This window comes from Schistocerca cancellata, chromosome 3 (genome assembly GCF_023864275.1).
Source record: "Schistocerca cancellata isolate TAMUIC-IGC-003103 chromosome 3, iqSchCanc2.1, whole genome shotgun sequence".
Taxonomy (NCBI): Eukaryota; Metazoa; Arthropoda; class Insecta; order Orthoptera; family Acrididae; genus Schistocerca; species Schistocerca cancellata.
Window position 1 is genome coordinate 597,829,078 of NC_064628.1, and position 16,102 is coordinate 597,845,179.

Genomic DNA, 16,102 nt, shown 5'->3' on the forward strand with positions numbered 1-16,102 from the left:
CTGACAATACTGGATTCAACTGACAGCAGCAGTTCACCAAGGTGATGAAAATGAGTTGCGGGGATCCGTAAGCTTGCTAACACTGTCTTCCTCCTGCCCTGCCATCACAAACCTAGAACACTGTCTAGTCTATGGTGTATCATTGCTACCTGCGGTGCCAATGAACTTGAATTGAAAGGAATTTCCGTTACCTGTAACAGTACAATATTTTTGTTAGTAACTCATTTTATAAATGGAAAAAGTAAAAGGTATTCATATCATGTGGACTGTAAACTGAAAGTAATAGCATATGCAGAAGAACTTGGAGACAGAGTAACTGAGAAGCATTTTGGCCCTCCACTATCACAAAAAAACCATTCTCAATTGACTGGCTAGTAAAGAAAAACTGGAAAAAATGAGAAAGCTTTAATGCAAAACCAAAAGATGACATACTGAAATGGATTCGAGGACACCTTCAAACTGACACTGGAATTAATACAAAAATGGTTCAAATAAACACTCATTAGCTAGCATTACAGTGGAATTTAACAGTCTTTAAGAGTGAAGTTGTTTGGTATTACAGGTTTATAAAGCATCATGGACTTAGCATGTGAACCAAAACCAAAATATCTCATAAAATGCCACAATAGTATGAAGAGAAAATATTATCTTTCCATCATTTTATTATTTAACATCAAAAGAAGACTGGTGTGAAACTAAACCAAACAGCAAATATCGACAAAACTCCTCTGACACTTGATACACTGAGTAACAGAACTCTTGCCACAAAAGACTAAAAGTGTAACTATAAGAACAAGTGGATATGAAAAAATGCTCTTCACTGTTGTCCTTTCATGTCGTGCTGACGATACTAAACTTAATCCAATGATCATTTTCAAGTGCAAAACAATGCCAAAACCTTCTGAAATATTGTCAGGTGTTGTTGTTCACATACATGACAAGGTATGGAAGGATAAGACTGGTATGCAATTATGGAGTTCTCTTCTTGTCCTAGATCAGCTTAGTAATCATTTGAAAAATTCTATGAAAGAGAAACTGAAACAGGGAAATACAGAGCTTGCTGTTATAGTGGGAAAATCAGACACCAGACTCAGATACATCAAAAGAATCTTAAGGAAATGTAATTCATCCACGAAAGAAGTGGCTTATAAGGCACTTGTTCACCTGATTCTTGAGTATTGTTCATCTATCTGGGGCCCCTATCAGGTAGGACTGATAGAGTAGATAGACAAGATCCAATGAAGGGTGGCGCATTTCATCAATGGATCATTTAGCTGGCGAGAGAGCTTTACAGAAATGCTAAACAAACTCCATTGGCAGACATTACAAGAGAGGCATTATGCACCATGGAGAGATTTACTACTGAAATTTCAGGACAGAACTTTTCAGGAGGAGTCGCACAACTTATTACTTCCTCCTACGTACATCTCACATATTGACCACGAGGAGAAAATTTGAGAAATTAGAGCCAATGCAGAGGCTTACCAACAGTTATTCTTCCCATGCACTATTTGTGAGTGGAACAGATTTGGAGGGATCATTTAGTGGTACTGAAAGTATCCTCTGTCACATGCCATTAGCTGGCTTATGGAGTATGATGTAAATGTAGGTGTTATTCTAGGAGTAATTACTTCACAATTACAACCTGTTGATGCCTAGATAAATAAACATTTAAAGTGTATATGGGAGAGGAATGGAACACATAGATGATGGATTAAACCCAGCATGAATTCATGCTGAAGAGAGCTTTAAAACGACCTACAGTCAAACAAGTGTGACAGTGGATAAAACAGTCATGGTCTAGAGTGAGAGAAGACATAGCTGTCAAATCTTCCAAGAAGTGCAGCTTAAGGAAAGCTCTCAATGGCAGCAAAGACCATCTTGTACATGAAGAGAACAACAATGATGATGAAAAATAAAAAGAAGAAGAAGAAGAAAGTTTGGATGAAGATTTTTCAGTGATTTTAAAGGTCAATTCAGTTTTATAAACTAAGAATTTTTTTGTCCATCTTAACAGTCTAATAATAGAAACCTTAAGAATGTTGTATTTTAAAAAAAAAAACTGCTTAAAAATTAAGATGCATCTTATAGTCCTAAAATATGGTAACCACTTTTTAAAGAACTCTTATGTATTTAATATTTATCATAAACCATAATGACGTGGTTGTAATCATAAAATGTAAATAAACTGTTGAGACATGAACTGAAAGTAACAAAACAAAACGACGACAAGAAGTTTAACAGATGTTTTATTTTGATGCGCAACAATGCTATGCACAGTCAGCATTATTGTTATGAACAGCATTTTTGTTCCGAACAGCATGTATTGGAGCAGACAATGTTGGTTGGTGGGGCTTCCGATACAGAGTCAGGTGGTCTGGAATTGTGACAAAACGCTGGGAACATCTGTGGTAGTGGTAATCAGCCATCAATGTGGGCAGATGTTCTGGAAGAAGCACAGTACACATTATCAAAACTGCAGTTCAAAGTGAAAGAGCTGGAAGCCCTTCATTCGTGTCACCTACATCATCCAACACTGGATGACTCTTCAGAGGAGGAACAAGGTGTTCAGGCACTGACACAGGACATACCCAGGATATTCGGCACTGCCCAGCACTTGCTGCAGCTGGTCCGCCAACAGTGTGGTGAATGAAAAAAGATTGAGGGGGGGGGGGGGGGGGGCAGATCTTCCTGGCTGCCTTTCTCACAGTGTGATGTCCACTCTTGTGTCTGCTCTGTTAGACGTTTATGTAACATTCCACCAAACGCAGACAAATTATCTGAAGAAACTAGATTCTCATGAGGAGTGTTCTCGTCAGCTTGTAGCCTCTCCTCTTGAGATCCCAGATGAACCATGAACGCTACCAGGGTCTGCAACACTCACAGGTGTAGATGACTGGGAAGTAGACTCAGACATTGACCACATGGACATACGGTTTGGGTCTTCTGGTGCTATGGCTGGGTCACATGCAGCATCACAGACACAGCTGTTACTACTGGAAGAAAAGAACACCAGGGTGGTGGAGCAGAGAGAAAAATAAGTGCAGGCAGTTGTGGAGTTTATTCCAGAACTGAATCGTGTCTTCAGTGAATTGGCCCATACGGTTGCTGATCAGGGAACAATTCTGGACCAGATTAACTGCAACATTGAGTAGTGTCAGGCTGAAGTACATCAGGGTTAACAACAGCTGCAGAAGGCCAACAAATATCAGCAGTAGAACAGGAAACTTGTGTGTATAATTATTATGGCCACTGCCGGTTCCAGGCCCAGGGCCTCATCTCGCAAGTGGTGAGGAAGGAGAAGGGGGAGGCGTAACACCTCATAAAAAAAACCTGGGTCCATCTGGCTCCAGATGGCATCACCCTGTGGGGCCCCCAGCGTTGGATTACAGGTGAAGCCTGCTCAACAGTCTCAAAGGTGGAAGAGGAATCCTAACTCCCAACGGCAGAGAGAGTGGAAGATCCTAATGGAGAAAACAAAACCAAATCGACTTTGTATCTGTCTTCTAACAAGCGGCGAAGTGGTCAGTGTCTGTTCACCACTGGTGTGGCTGAAATTCATATTCTGGAACTAACCCTTCCAGTCTTAACATTCTGAGTTCACTCAATGACTCTACTCAATGTCACCTGATTCCAGGTACAATCATCATGTAGCATTTTGATAATCACAATATTATCCCAGACGGTCAATGCGACACCAGTATTACTTGCACAACTGGTCTTTCGGATTCTGGGGCGGCCAGGTTAAAATGCAATGTGATTCAGCGAAGGAAGTCAGAGTCCTCTGGGCAACTTAAAATCAAAACAAATACTTTTTTGCAACACATAACATACAAACACTTTTGTAACCAGGTGAACTTCATAATTTGGGAGATACATTAAAAGAACAGAAGGTTATAATTTTGGCACTTCAAGAAACACGAATGATGGACAATAACGCTGTGGATTTCGGCAATTATTGTCTTTTTAAAAGAAAAACTGAGAAAAGAATACTTCATAATGTGCTACATCTAGGAGTTGCTTTTGTAGTCTCCAAAAATATTTTAAACTCAATAACAGAGGTAAAACCCACAATAGACTAATGATAATTTCTCTTAAATGTGCAAATGCCCATATGCCAGTCAATGAAGATAACTGTAAAAAAATCTGATGAAGTTAATGTAGCTTGGGAAACGTTAGAAAGCATCAGCTTGAAAATTCCCTCAAACCATCCTAAAATCTTAAAGGGTGATTTTAATGCTCAATTAGGTAAAGAGAAAAAATATAAGAAAACAGTGAGTGGATTTCCTGTGCATAAATGGACAAACCAAAATGGCCAAAGACTTGTTGAAACAAGCAAAAAATTTAACCTCAAAATCATATCAATACATTTTAAAAAGAACTCTTCTAAATAAATTACCTGGTGGGCACCCAGTACATTTATTGGGGAATTTCAAATCACTCATGTAGCAACTTCAGACCCTAAGTACAAAGAAATTTTAAATGTCCAAGTTAGGAAAGAGGCTAATATTGATTCTGACCATTATTTGATGTGAATAAAAGTAAAACTTCAGCCTCAGAAATTCATCAAAACAAAATTTGACACTGCTAAAATAACCCCAAGTCTAAAAACTGAACTTGACAAAAAACAATCCAACAGTTGTCAAAGTCTAAAAGAAAAGTTCATCAAAATACTGCTAAATAACATCTTCTTTCTTTTTGATGTCAGACAAGGAAGTATTTATGACATCAAAAAGAATGAAGACGTTATACAACAGTAGACAACCCTGTTACTTGTCAAAATGGAAGGTTATGAAACAGAATGAGAATGAAGAACTGGACATTGTTCTTTACAAATTGTTCACAAAGCAATGCAGCAAAGGAATTCCTACCAGTAATCTGATAATAAAGGAGAAAGCAGTTGCATTTAATAAACAAGTTTCCATAATTAACTTGTTTGCAGCAAGTGAGGGTTGATGGTGGCTGTCAAACTGGAAACAGTGACATGTGCAGCAGCTGACAGGCCCCAGGAGAAGCTGCTCAACTGATAAGAAAAATGCAGAAAGTTTGTAAAGAAGATGTGGAAGGTAATGGAAGAAGAAGATTTAACTGCTGATACCTTGTACAATGCAGATGAAAACAGTCTGTTTTACAAGATGTTTCTTTCAAGAACATTAGTTTCCAAGAACAAGAAGGAAGTTCATCACTACAAACAACAGAAATACTGTGTAACATTAATGACATTTTGGAACAGAAATGGGAGCCATCAGTTACCACTCACAGTGATTGGGAAATCCCAACAGCCATCTTGTAAAACAACAACAGGAAAACACTACTAGGGCAATATTGTTTTCAGAAGAAAGTGTGTATGGACAGACAAATATCCTCTTGGTGATTCCATGAAACAATTGTACCAGTTGTGAGAGAGGAACTGAAGTAGGGAAAGCTTCCACTGAGAGCTATCATTATAACTGACAATACTGCCAGTTGTCATCCTGACGTTATTCTGTATCCAATGGTCTACAAGCACCCATTTTTATGTTGTTTTTTTTTTTCACCCCCCACACAAGTGCCAGCCCTTATTCAGCTCATGGACCAGGGAATTTTTTAATTAGTTACATTATCATTAACAACTGATGCTATGTTGAAGGTGTACAAAGTTGTCAACTAAAGTGATGTTTTCCATACAGCAGAAGCTGGCAATAAAACTGGAGAATGTGACCATAATGAAGAGCTGGAAAAAAGTGCGACCATTCATTTGCAAAGTTTGAGTCAGTACTGAGTGACAGCTATGAGCTAGTCAATCCACAAACATCAATTCTGAGACTTTATACATTGATATGTTCCACAAGCTTCCAGGAGAAGGAGAAATTGATGCTGAAGATGTCACTAAGTGGCTGAATGAGGAAAACTGTGATATAGCCCAAACTTTAACAGGGAAAAAAAATAATTTAAACCATGCAATAAAGTAATGATGAAAGTGATGAAGAACAGGACATAGGTGGAGAGTGCATGGAGATTTCTCACACTGCTGGTGCTGAAGCTGCAGTACATTATGCAATAACCAGATACAAGCAGTACTGATATAATGCATGTAAAGCAGCCATGTGATTTGTATATTATAAGTGCAAGAACTAAAAATTTGGGGATGTTTTATAGTGAGTGGTACTACTGTGTATGAACACACTGAAGGACTAAGTTTTCTGTCAAAATGAATGTATCTTTGGATTTAATGAAGTGTAGTTCCAGTGTGTTTAAACTAAATTTCAGCCTCTCTCAGTAATCCAGCACTTCCGCTAACCCAGCATCTGCATGTGCAATGAATTCCCAGATTAGTTAAGTATTTAAAGATAAGTCCTCCTTTTCATATCTCTCTTCTCTCTCAACAATGCACATACCACTGGTTAGTGAATATCTATTGAAACATAGGATTGTCATAACCTAGTGACTGAGTTTGAACTACTTGTACCAGTCAATTATTTTTCTCAGAAACGAGTGCATGGTGATAAAACCCAATCGAACCATTTGCTCATGCTGTTTCCTGATTACACAGAGTGAATTTTTTCCACTATGTACAACTCTAGGGATTGATTGATGAGATGATAGAAAACAAAAAAGGTCTAATGAACTTATGTCCAGAACTGCATGGTTTATATGCTAGAGACCATTTATTCAGCCATACTTTCTTACAGAGACTGTGGTCTAATACATACTGTACCATGCAGCCTTAGTTAGAGTATGTATAGTTTACTCCTAGAAGGTGGTACTGTTCCTCATACATTATACCCTAACACCCTCTTCTTCCGTAGTAATTAGTAATGGTGTGCCTGATTGACTTCTCTTAATTACTCACCATGTAGTAGAAGTGATACAGCATTGTCCACAATGGTTCTGTATTCGAATCAAGAGCTTGCCAGTATCGTGTTTACTTATGAAAAGGCAATGGCAATGGTTGGTGGGTAGCAAAGTTGTATCAGGAGACCTATCTTTGCTGACAACAACTGCAGCATTCAATGTTTGCAACAGTGGTTCACTGTTTGTCTGAGACAGGCTCATTTTAGGATGCAAGAATTCATGAAGGACATACCCGAAACGTTCAGACACCAGACTTGGAGGCAAATGTGATCAACACTGTGGAAGGCAACCATCGTGTCAGTACCAGGCAGCTGGCCCGCCAGTACAGCGGTATACATTTAGGCAACATTGTCTGTGGAGAGCAGTATCCTGATGCTATATTTACGTTAAAATGAACAGTTGAGATCACAATAACATTTGTTTATATACCAGTTTTGGCTTACGTCACAGCCATCTTCACAATTTTTGGCCTCCTACGGCTGGTGCTGGCGGCTCCTCGGTTTTCTCATTATATCACGATCGTACACCAATGATTGTGGAACCATGAGAAAACTGAGGAGCCACCACCACCAGCCATAGGGGGCCAACAACTCTGAAGATGGATTTAATGTAAGCCAAAACTGGTAAATAAACAAATATTATTGTGATCTCGACTGTATAGGGGAAGCAGGACAACTATGTGGAACATTTTCCATGACAATTGTTACTACCCTTATCATTTACAGCACATGCAGGAGTTTCCAGCAACAGACTTTTCACATTTGGAGCAGTTTGGTCACAGGTTTCTTCACCAGGAAGCCATGACTTGTGTCATCCACCTATTCACAGATGGGACCACCTTCACACGGAGTGGTAGGGCCACCTTAACATGGAGTGGTATCTTCAACTTTCATAACAGTCATCTGTCGGATAGTATGTAGAACCCACATGGTATGGTGACAGGGAATCATCAGCATCGGTGCATCTGGAATGTGGGAGCCAGGATAATTGGTGACCGTAGTTTGGGACCAGTCTTCCCTCCATGTCGTCTGACAGGAACTATTGGCATTTCTTGCAGGTGATTGTGCCTCACCTGCTGGAAGACAAATGGATAAAAGTGACGGAAGGACTCATGGACTCTGCCAAAGAAGTATTAGGAATTATAGTATCCCAAAACACCAGGAAAGAATGGATAACAGAAAACATGTTGAAAAAGATGTAAGAGCGGAGAAAGTGGAGAAGTGTAAAAACTGAAGAAGGCAAAAAGAGGTACAGGAAACTGAATAATGAATTAAGAAGAGAAACTGAAGAAGCAAGGTAAAAATGGATGAAACAGAAATGCAATGAAATAGAGAAAATGGAGAAAGAGGGAAAGTATGAAATAATGTATAGACTGGCTAGTGAGATAGTTTTTGAATGTAAAAGAAAGAGGAATAACATGGAAATAGAAAGAGTGGATGGTACTCTAGCAGAAGAACCACAGAAGGTTTTGAACACATGGCAAGAATATAATGAATGTCTGTATAAGGGGGATGAAATGTTAAGTGAAATTAAGGTTGAAGAGGAGCAATATGTGCCAGAAGATGGAAAGGGATTCACCATCTTGGAAGCAGAAGTAGAAAAGGCGGTCTCTCTCTTTCTGTATGTGTGTGTGTGTGTGTGTGTAATCTCCTTTAGCTGTTTGTTTTGCCTTTTCTGTAAATTTCATCTAATGTGTTAAGTAATGTGTCTTTACAGAGTGTAGTCTTTTCATTTAAAACTTGTTTGGCTTTGTGCTATCATACTCTGTATACGGAAGTTCTCTTCTTCTATTATTAGTTTGTCGTATAGGTGTCACTCGATTTCAGTATTTTTAAATCTATTGCCACTGTAGTTTGATGGTGCTTATAGGCTTTTGGGTGATCAGCAAATGTGCTATGGGTGCTCTTACTTTTTAGGGCTGTGAGGTGTTCTGAGTATCTTGTTTTAAAGTTCCTGCATGTTTGTCGTATGTATACTGATTGGCAAGTGTTGCATGTGAGTTCATATATTTCTGATTTGTTGGATTTATCTGTGGGTGTCTCCTGTGTTCTGTTTTTTTGTATGTTATGATGTCTGTACTGTATCCTACATGACCTTCACGAGTAATAACAAACATATACACAAAACGTTTTGCCATGCCAAAACCACATTTTTTAAAAATCAAAGTATGTGGTAACTGCCTGTTAAAGTTCACATTTACATCACTGGGTTTGCAGATACAAGCTATCAGTGCAGGAGACCATACATATGGTCCTGCAAAACCATATACTGTAAAATCAAAGTATGAAGAAAAATGAACAAAAAGTAACTTCATGCCTCACTTTGCTAGATCAGTTACAAGCTAAAATATGTTGAATTTTTACAATTTTCAGTAAGCAAAACCCCACTGATGATGGCACAGAGGTGCTGAAACATTTTTGGGTAAAAAGAAAAGTGTTCTTGCATAGAATGTGGAACTTATATCCTATAATTTAACTGGAAATATGGAGGAAAAACAAGAGCTGCAGATCCAAACACTGAATATGAAAATGCTGTTTAGTTTTTGATGAGTATTCCAGGCCAATTCTACTCATTTGTTTATTTCTTTTCCTGCCCATTGAGCCATTGTTATCAAGTGACCTACATAAGAGACACTTGTACTGATTCTATGATTTCTTTGTTACTTTGTGCTGCTTTCTTTTATTGTGTTTATTTTTAATTATTTTAGTTTTATTGTAATAGAATTTCAAGCTTATTGTCATTCTAGCTATATTAAATTATTCTGTTTTTTGTTGAAATTTAAGTGCACTACAGGAGAACATCACATCATCTGCAAATAAAGGCCATTCAGATTTATTACATTAGCACATATTAATTATTAAGAAATTAATACATTGTATTTCTTTGTTTCTTCACATTTAATGTCTCTAAACTTCTATTATGGATGGTGAGAATAGATTTGATGATGTGGAATGTACTTTAATGACTTATCTTTCAGTTCTGAGATATCTAGTGCCCTGAAAAAGTTCAGTAGGAATTCAGCATTGATATCTGTACTTTTCAATGTACTATCAAGTCTCAAAAAATTAATCATCCCCAGAAGACTTCACGTTACTGCCATGTCACAGTGCTTTTAGCCTCAGTAATGGTCTCATTCAATAAGGAAGAAAGTCTACAAGTTTTTTCAGGTGTGCCACATCCAACTGAAGCCACTTGTTGATGATTGGAGCCTGTAGAGCTATAAAACTGCAGCAATATTGATTTCTACATTTATCCTCAATGGAGGGTAGGTAACCTGGGTTTTTATGAAACCAGAAATGTGTCTGCTGACTTAGGAACACGGTTGTTGTTACCTTGGAAGACGGTAGTGTCCATAGAACACACATCATAAAGATGTTGAAGGATGGGCAACTCTTGGTCACCAAGAATCTTAAAATAACTATATCATTTCATGTTCATGGTAATCTGAAGGAAATGACCCAGGTAAAGGTATAAAACACATTCCCAAAAGTCCACAGAACCACCTCTGGCCAAACTGCACCCTCCACCCAATGCGTATTAAAGATCCCATTTAGCAGTTGGTACACACATTGCCTTGCATCATTTGAATATTGCAGCTCATTGGGTAACTCTACATACTAGTCAGCTACTGTCCAGTTTCTGTGTAGTTTGGCCTATGGAAGATTCACAAATTTATGTGCCACTGTGAGCAGTGGACATTTGCAAAATACAGGATTCCAGGTGTCCATTGCATGCAGTTTGGTTTGTATTACTCACTTGGAAACTGTTTGAGATAGACCTGCATTCACTGGCAGCAGTAATTCCTGTCATATTCAAATCCACTTGTCATTGACGAGGTGTGACTCTCATCTCTGTTTCCTGGCAGTTAGGTTGCTGAGTTTATGTAGTTTGAATAACATGAGATATTGACTCAAGTACAAATTAAATAAAATGGAGATTGAATGATGTGGGGGATAGACTGCAACTCTGTCTTACTTCCTTTTTCTCAATTACTGGGTTCACTTTCATCTTTTGACAAGGAAGGACATCATATCATATGAATCTTGACGGCTGAAACTGAGTCAAAAGGATTCTCACAATATATGGACTCCTGGAAGAGTTATAATTCATGCACATGGCTCCATTTTGTATTTTGTTCAAGGCTTGCAACTGGTTAATATCCAGTTTTAAATCCTGCATATTCCTTTACCTCATTCAAATTCAAGTTTTCTATATGGTCTGCAATAATATTAATGAGCATTTTGTGTGTTATAAAGAGGGTATATACAGATCTATAGCTTGTCTCCTACTCTTCTTGAGAGACAAAAAATGCAGTGCTTTCTTGGTTTCGGAGAACTGACGTCTTCTGCAGACATTTTGGAAATAAATTTGACAGTTCATTTTGTATTGTGTGAGGTATAAGTGGATACCAGCTTGTAAGTCACCTGGTTTGATGTGGGAAACAACCAGGCTGGCCGGGTCAGTGACCCTCATTGCTAATCCACCAACAGATTTGATTCATGGATGGTTCACCTTCCTGAAACATGGAAGTGATGTGCCAACATGTGCAGCTATACAGACAGATCAAATTAATGTAAAATATGATGCACTATATAAAAATTAAGTAATTCAGTTAATATTAGTTACAAAAATAAACAAAACTTTCATCTCATAGTGATTAATGTATCTGCTATGATCTTAATCATGGTTAAGTCCTGAAGCAGTTTGAGCTTTTAATGATGTTTGGTGAAGGAGAAGCCTTTGATTGAACACATTAATATAATACCTTTATGTTAAAAGAGTAGTGAGTTATTTAGGATGAGTGTCGTTTGTATTATACATTACACATTAACTCTCTTAACTGCAGCAGTACCTTTTCTCTGCTTTTATTGTCTGAGAAACAGAAGAAATAATTGTTGTTTCTCCTTTTTCTAGAAACTTAGAGATGATCAACAGTGGAAAGGATTTTCAAGCTATTATATAAAGACAATGTTTTTATGGAAGACTGCTGCCAATAGTAGATATTACTGGCGTAAAGGTTTGGGTGCTACTTTTATTGAGGTAATTATAGTAATATGTAGGTTTAATTCAGGAGGTATAGAATGGTTAGTACTGACACATGAAATGCTAAACATTACTTAACCTTTCTAAGCAGCCTGAAAAAGTATAAAATAATAACTAATTGTTAGTTCAATTGTTTTCACAAAACCTCATAATTGTGACAATAGGCTAATCACCATAAGTGAAAACATCTAAAATCATTTTAGTGGATGATTTTGTGAATGTTGCTGTGTCTATGTGAAGTTATTGAAGTTATTAAAACATTTCCTCCTGGTATACCATCTTTGACATGAACATGTGAAAGCTCTAATACCTGGCTTCCTATTAAGAACAATAATTCACCACCTAAGCTTTCAATTACAGCTTGTTTGATCATCAAAAAGCACGTCATTGGCCACTGGACTTTTTAGTATTTTGAGAATGTAACAGCAAGGGTTCTGTCAAGATTTGCCTGTGAATTAGTCCATCGCCTGAGGCTCAATTGAGAAATACAAACTTTAACTTTAGATTCAGAACAGTAGTGTACACATGGACATTATTATGGTATTTTTCATACACAGTGCATTGTAAAATCATTTAATTACCACACCATGAAATTATCATTGACATATTTTTGTGGATTTCTCGAGTATTGGGGGGTGGGCGGCAAGAAACAATAAAAAGTAATCTTAATGTAATTTTAGTTTCTGTATATTGTTTGTTGACCATTTCTTCTAAGGTTTTGGAATGATCTAAATGGATTCATAAGAACATGAACATTTACTGCATAAACATGTACATACAAGGCATGACAATAAACTAACGAGCTGATTTTCTTTGCAAGATGTGGCAACTCTGCAGGCTTGCGTAGGCACAATGACTTTGACCTTGGTCAATAAGCTGCTTCTAGTCCAAGTGGCACATCGACGCAACTGCTCAGTTGTGAGTTGTGCTGTAATAAGTTAACATGTGCATGTGTCTCTCGTCACGGAAATGGAACTGCATGATATTGCACAACGGTATGCCATTTCTTTTTGCATTAAATTGGGTGAAAACGCAACAACAACTTACATTAAGCTTCAGAAGGCTTTTGGAGAGGAGGTTATGTCAAGATCTCAAGTTTTTCGTTGGTATAAAATGTTAAGTGAAGGCAGAACGAATACTGAAGATGAAGACCGCAGTGGATGACCATCTACCTCATGGATGGACGTCAACTTGGCTAAGATGCAGGAACTCGTACATTGATCGAAGATTATCCATGAAAATGATTGCAGAAGAACTGAAGATCTTGGTATGAGAAAGATTTGTGCAAAAATGGTCCACAAAAATCTCACACCACAACAGTGGGAAACACGGAAAAATGTGGCAGCCGATCTGTTAGAGCAAGTGGAAATCAATCCAGAATTGTTGAACCATGTTATCACTGGTGATGAAAGTTGGTTTTTTCAGTATGATCCCGAGACAAAATGCCAAAGTTCGCAATGGTGCACAAAGGGATCACTGAGACCTAAAAAAGCTCACATGTCAAAGTCGAAAGTGAAATGCATGCTTGTGTGCTTCTTTGATTCCAAAGGAATTGTTCATAAAGAGTGGTTGCCTCCTGGACAAACAGTTAACCAATAATACTACAAAGAAATTTTAGAAAGACTTCGTAAAACAGTTCTTTGTGTCCATGCCAACATTGCTGATAGTTGGATTCTGCATCACAATAATGCGCCATCCCATACTGCTCTGTCAGTACAGCAATTTTTAACCTCAAAACAAATTTCAGTACTACCGCAGCCACCTTACTCACCAGATATCACTCCATGCAGCTTTTTTCTGTTTCCAAGAGTAAAAACAGCGGTCAAGGGACACCATTTTCAAACAACACAAGATGTCCAAAAACCTGTGACAAGGGTCTTGGAGGATATTACAGAAGATGAGTTCCAGAAATGTTACCATCAATGGCAGAAGTGCTGGAAGAAGTGTATGCAATCAGAAGGGAACTACTTTGAAGGAGACATCACTAAACATGACTAAAATGGTCAGCAATAAAACAATAAGCAACATTTTTTTCACATCAGTCTCATTACTTTATTGTCACACCTCATATATATATTTTCCATGTGGAAACATTCAAAAGACTAAAATTATTTGCAGATATTCTTTGTAAGACTTACACAGTTGTGTTGTTGGATAATTTCTTCATTCACAAAACTTATCATTGCAAACTCTGATGCTCCCCTAAGCAGTTGGAGCCCCCATGATGTACTTGTTGTGATGCAAAATGGAATCTACTGGCAGGCCCAGCTACCACACACTGCCCAAGGGGTATCTCAAAAAATAACAATACAACACAAATAAATATTTGTGCTAACATATCATATGCAGAAATGTGACCAAAAGTGTGTATTGTTTGGAGCATACTCTCAAACACAACATTAATTAACTACATGTTTACTCACAAATAGGCAATAAGAATACAGAAAACTTCACACAATTGACTTGACCCTCGAGGAAATTTACTTTGACAAAAATTCTGTTCATGTTTTTTCGTGTAGAGAGGGTGAAGAAAAAATGCTGCCTTTGGAGGTCATCATATGATTCCTCATTCAGATTCAAGAAGAAAATTTATCTAGCAAAATCAAATATATTACATTTTGCATATATGTGTTCAAAGCCAAGGGTCCGGCAATGTTGTCACATCATGCAGCACTTTGGACTATATGAAGGAATATGTAGCACCTGACACTACTGTACCAGCCATTATAGCTCACTGACTCAACTGTTAGGACATGACACTCACATACACCATTGGGCTATGCTTCAAATTCTCGTCAGGTTCTTTTTTTATTTTTTTAGACATCTGTTCCATAGGTCTCATTATTTATAAGGAGGACATCACTTCATCACTTGAAAATAGCCTATCACAGGACACAGGGATCCATTAAACTTCATGCATGTGTCTACTAACTGTGCAGTTCACGATCATAAAGGTACACCTGAAAACCGAACTGCTGCTGCTACTCATTCATATGCAGCACAGTTCTCTCAGAGGTGCTATTCGGATAAGAATGTTTTTTTGTCACCTGGAGAAATGCCTTCAGTAAACTGGTAGTCTTCATCCAGAAGTAATGGACAGAGGTCATCCAAGGATTAGACATACTCCACAGAGGATGCAATTTTTGAAACCATTTACCAGTCATCTCAGTGAAGTACCCTTGATATTGCAAGGCAGTTCCAGATATCTGAAAGACTAGTTGTTGAAGTGTTGTACAATGAAGACCTGCATCCATATCAATACATGTTAACTCAAAGCCAGCGGCCAGAAGACTGCACGTGATGAGTACAGTTTTGGTGTGAATGGTTTTACACCGAGTGTAACATAACAAACATTTTATAAACAGTGTGATGTGGACTGGTGAATCCAGCTTCACTTATGAACGCATTTTCAACTTCCACAACAGCCATTGTTGGCTGGAACACAACCCACGTCACCTCACAACATGGCTTCAGGCACACTTTGGCATAAACCCGTGGGCTGCAGTTGTGGGAGCATACTTTTGGGATCTTACCAATTGCTGGCCTTGTATCATGCATTTCTTTGCAATACTTTGCCTGATGCAATAGAAGATGTTCCACTTATTGTTCGGTGACAGCTGTGGTTGTATCTTGCCACTTTGGCAATGGTGGATGCAGGTATGTTGCATATGATCCAGTGAGTGGTGAAGTGTTTGTAAATGCAAGGCAGTCACTTTGAACATCTTCTCTGAAGTGAACATTGCTCGTATGTGTACATACTGGCTCTTTGAAGATAAGTCTGGACGACAAATGTACAGAAATCAGTTATTGTGCTTAGCATAATTGGCAGTCTAGCATAGCCTACTTACTGTGTTTTTTGTACTTCATTGGATGCATGCAATTTTACTGTATTTACTATAATTTTCTATTTGCTTTATTTGTGTCATGGATGAAACAATGTGGTTGTTTACATCTGTAAGAAGTTCATGTTATATCTTAGTGTTTAAATCAAGGTATTAGTAACAGAAAGAAATACACAAGATACTACAGTGTGGAGGTGTATATTGGATTCAATTTGATGCTTTTAAATGGAAATAGATAAATGTTCATTGTGAATGTGACTAGAACATCAGCTATTCTCCATGTCTGGTATTGCCTCATCTCACTGAGCTAATAGAACAGCCCCGCCACAGCACAGAGTTCATGCTACCAGTTCTTGGCCACACTGCATGCAGTTGCAGAATTG

At 38.0% G+C, this 16,102-nt stretch overlaps 1 protein-coding gene across 2 annotated transcripts in view; it reads left to right on the forward strand.

Moving 5' to 3' along the window:
* The window catches only part of LOC126175487 (cyclic GMP-AMP synthase-like receptor), a 287,658-nt gene that overhangs the window by 220,587 nt on the left and 50,969 nt on the right, over positions 1 to 16,102 (forward strand). For both annotated transcript variants that reach the window (XM_049922305.1, XM_049922307.1), the window contains exon 8: positions 11,749 to 11,874. In XM_049922305.1, the coding sequence (XP_049778262.1) occupies positions 11,749 to 11,874 (126 nt within the window). The remainder of the gene's footprint in view (positions 1 to 11,748; positions 11,875 to 16,102) is intronic.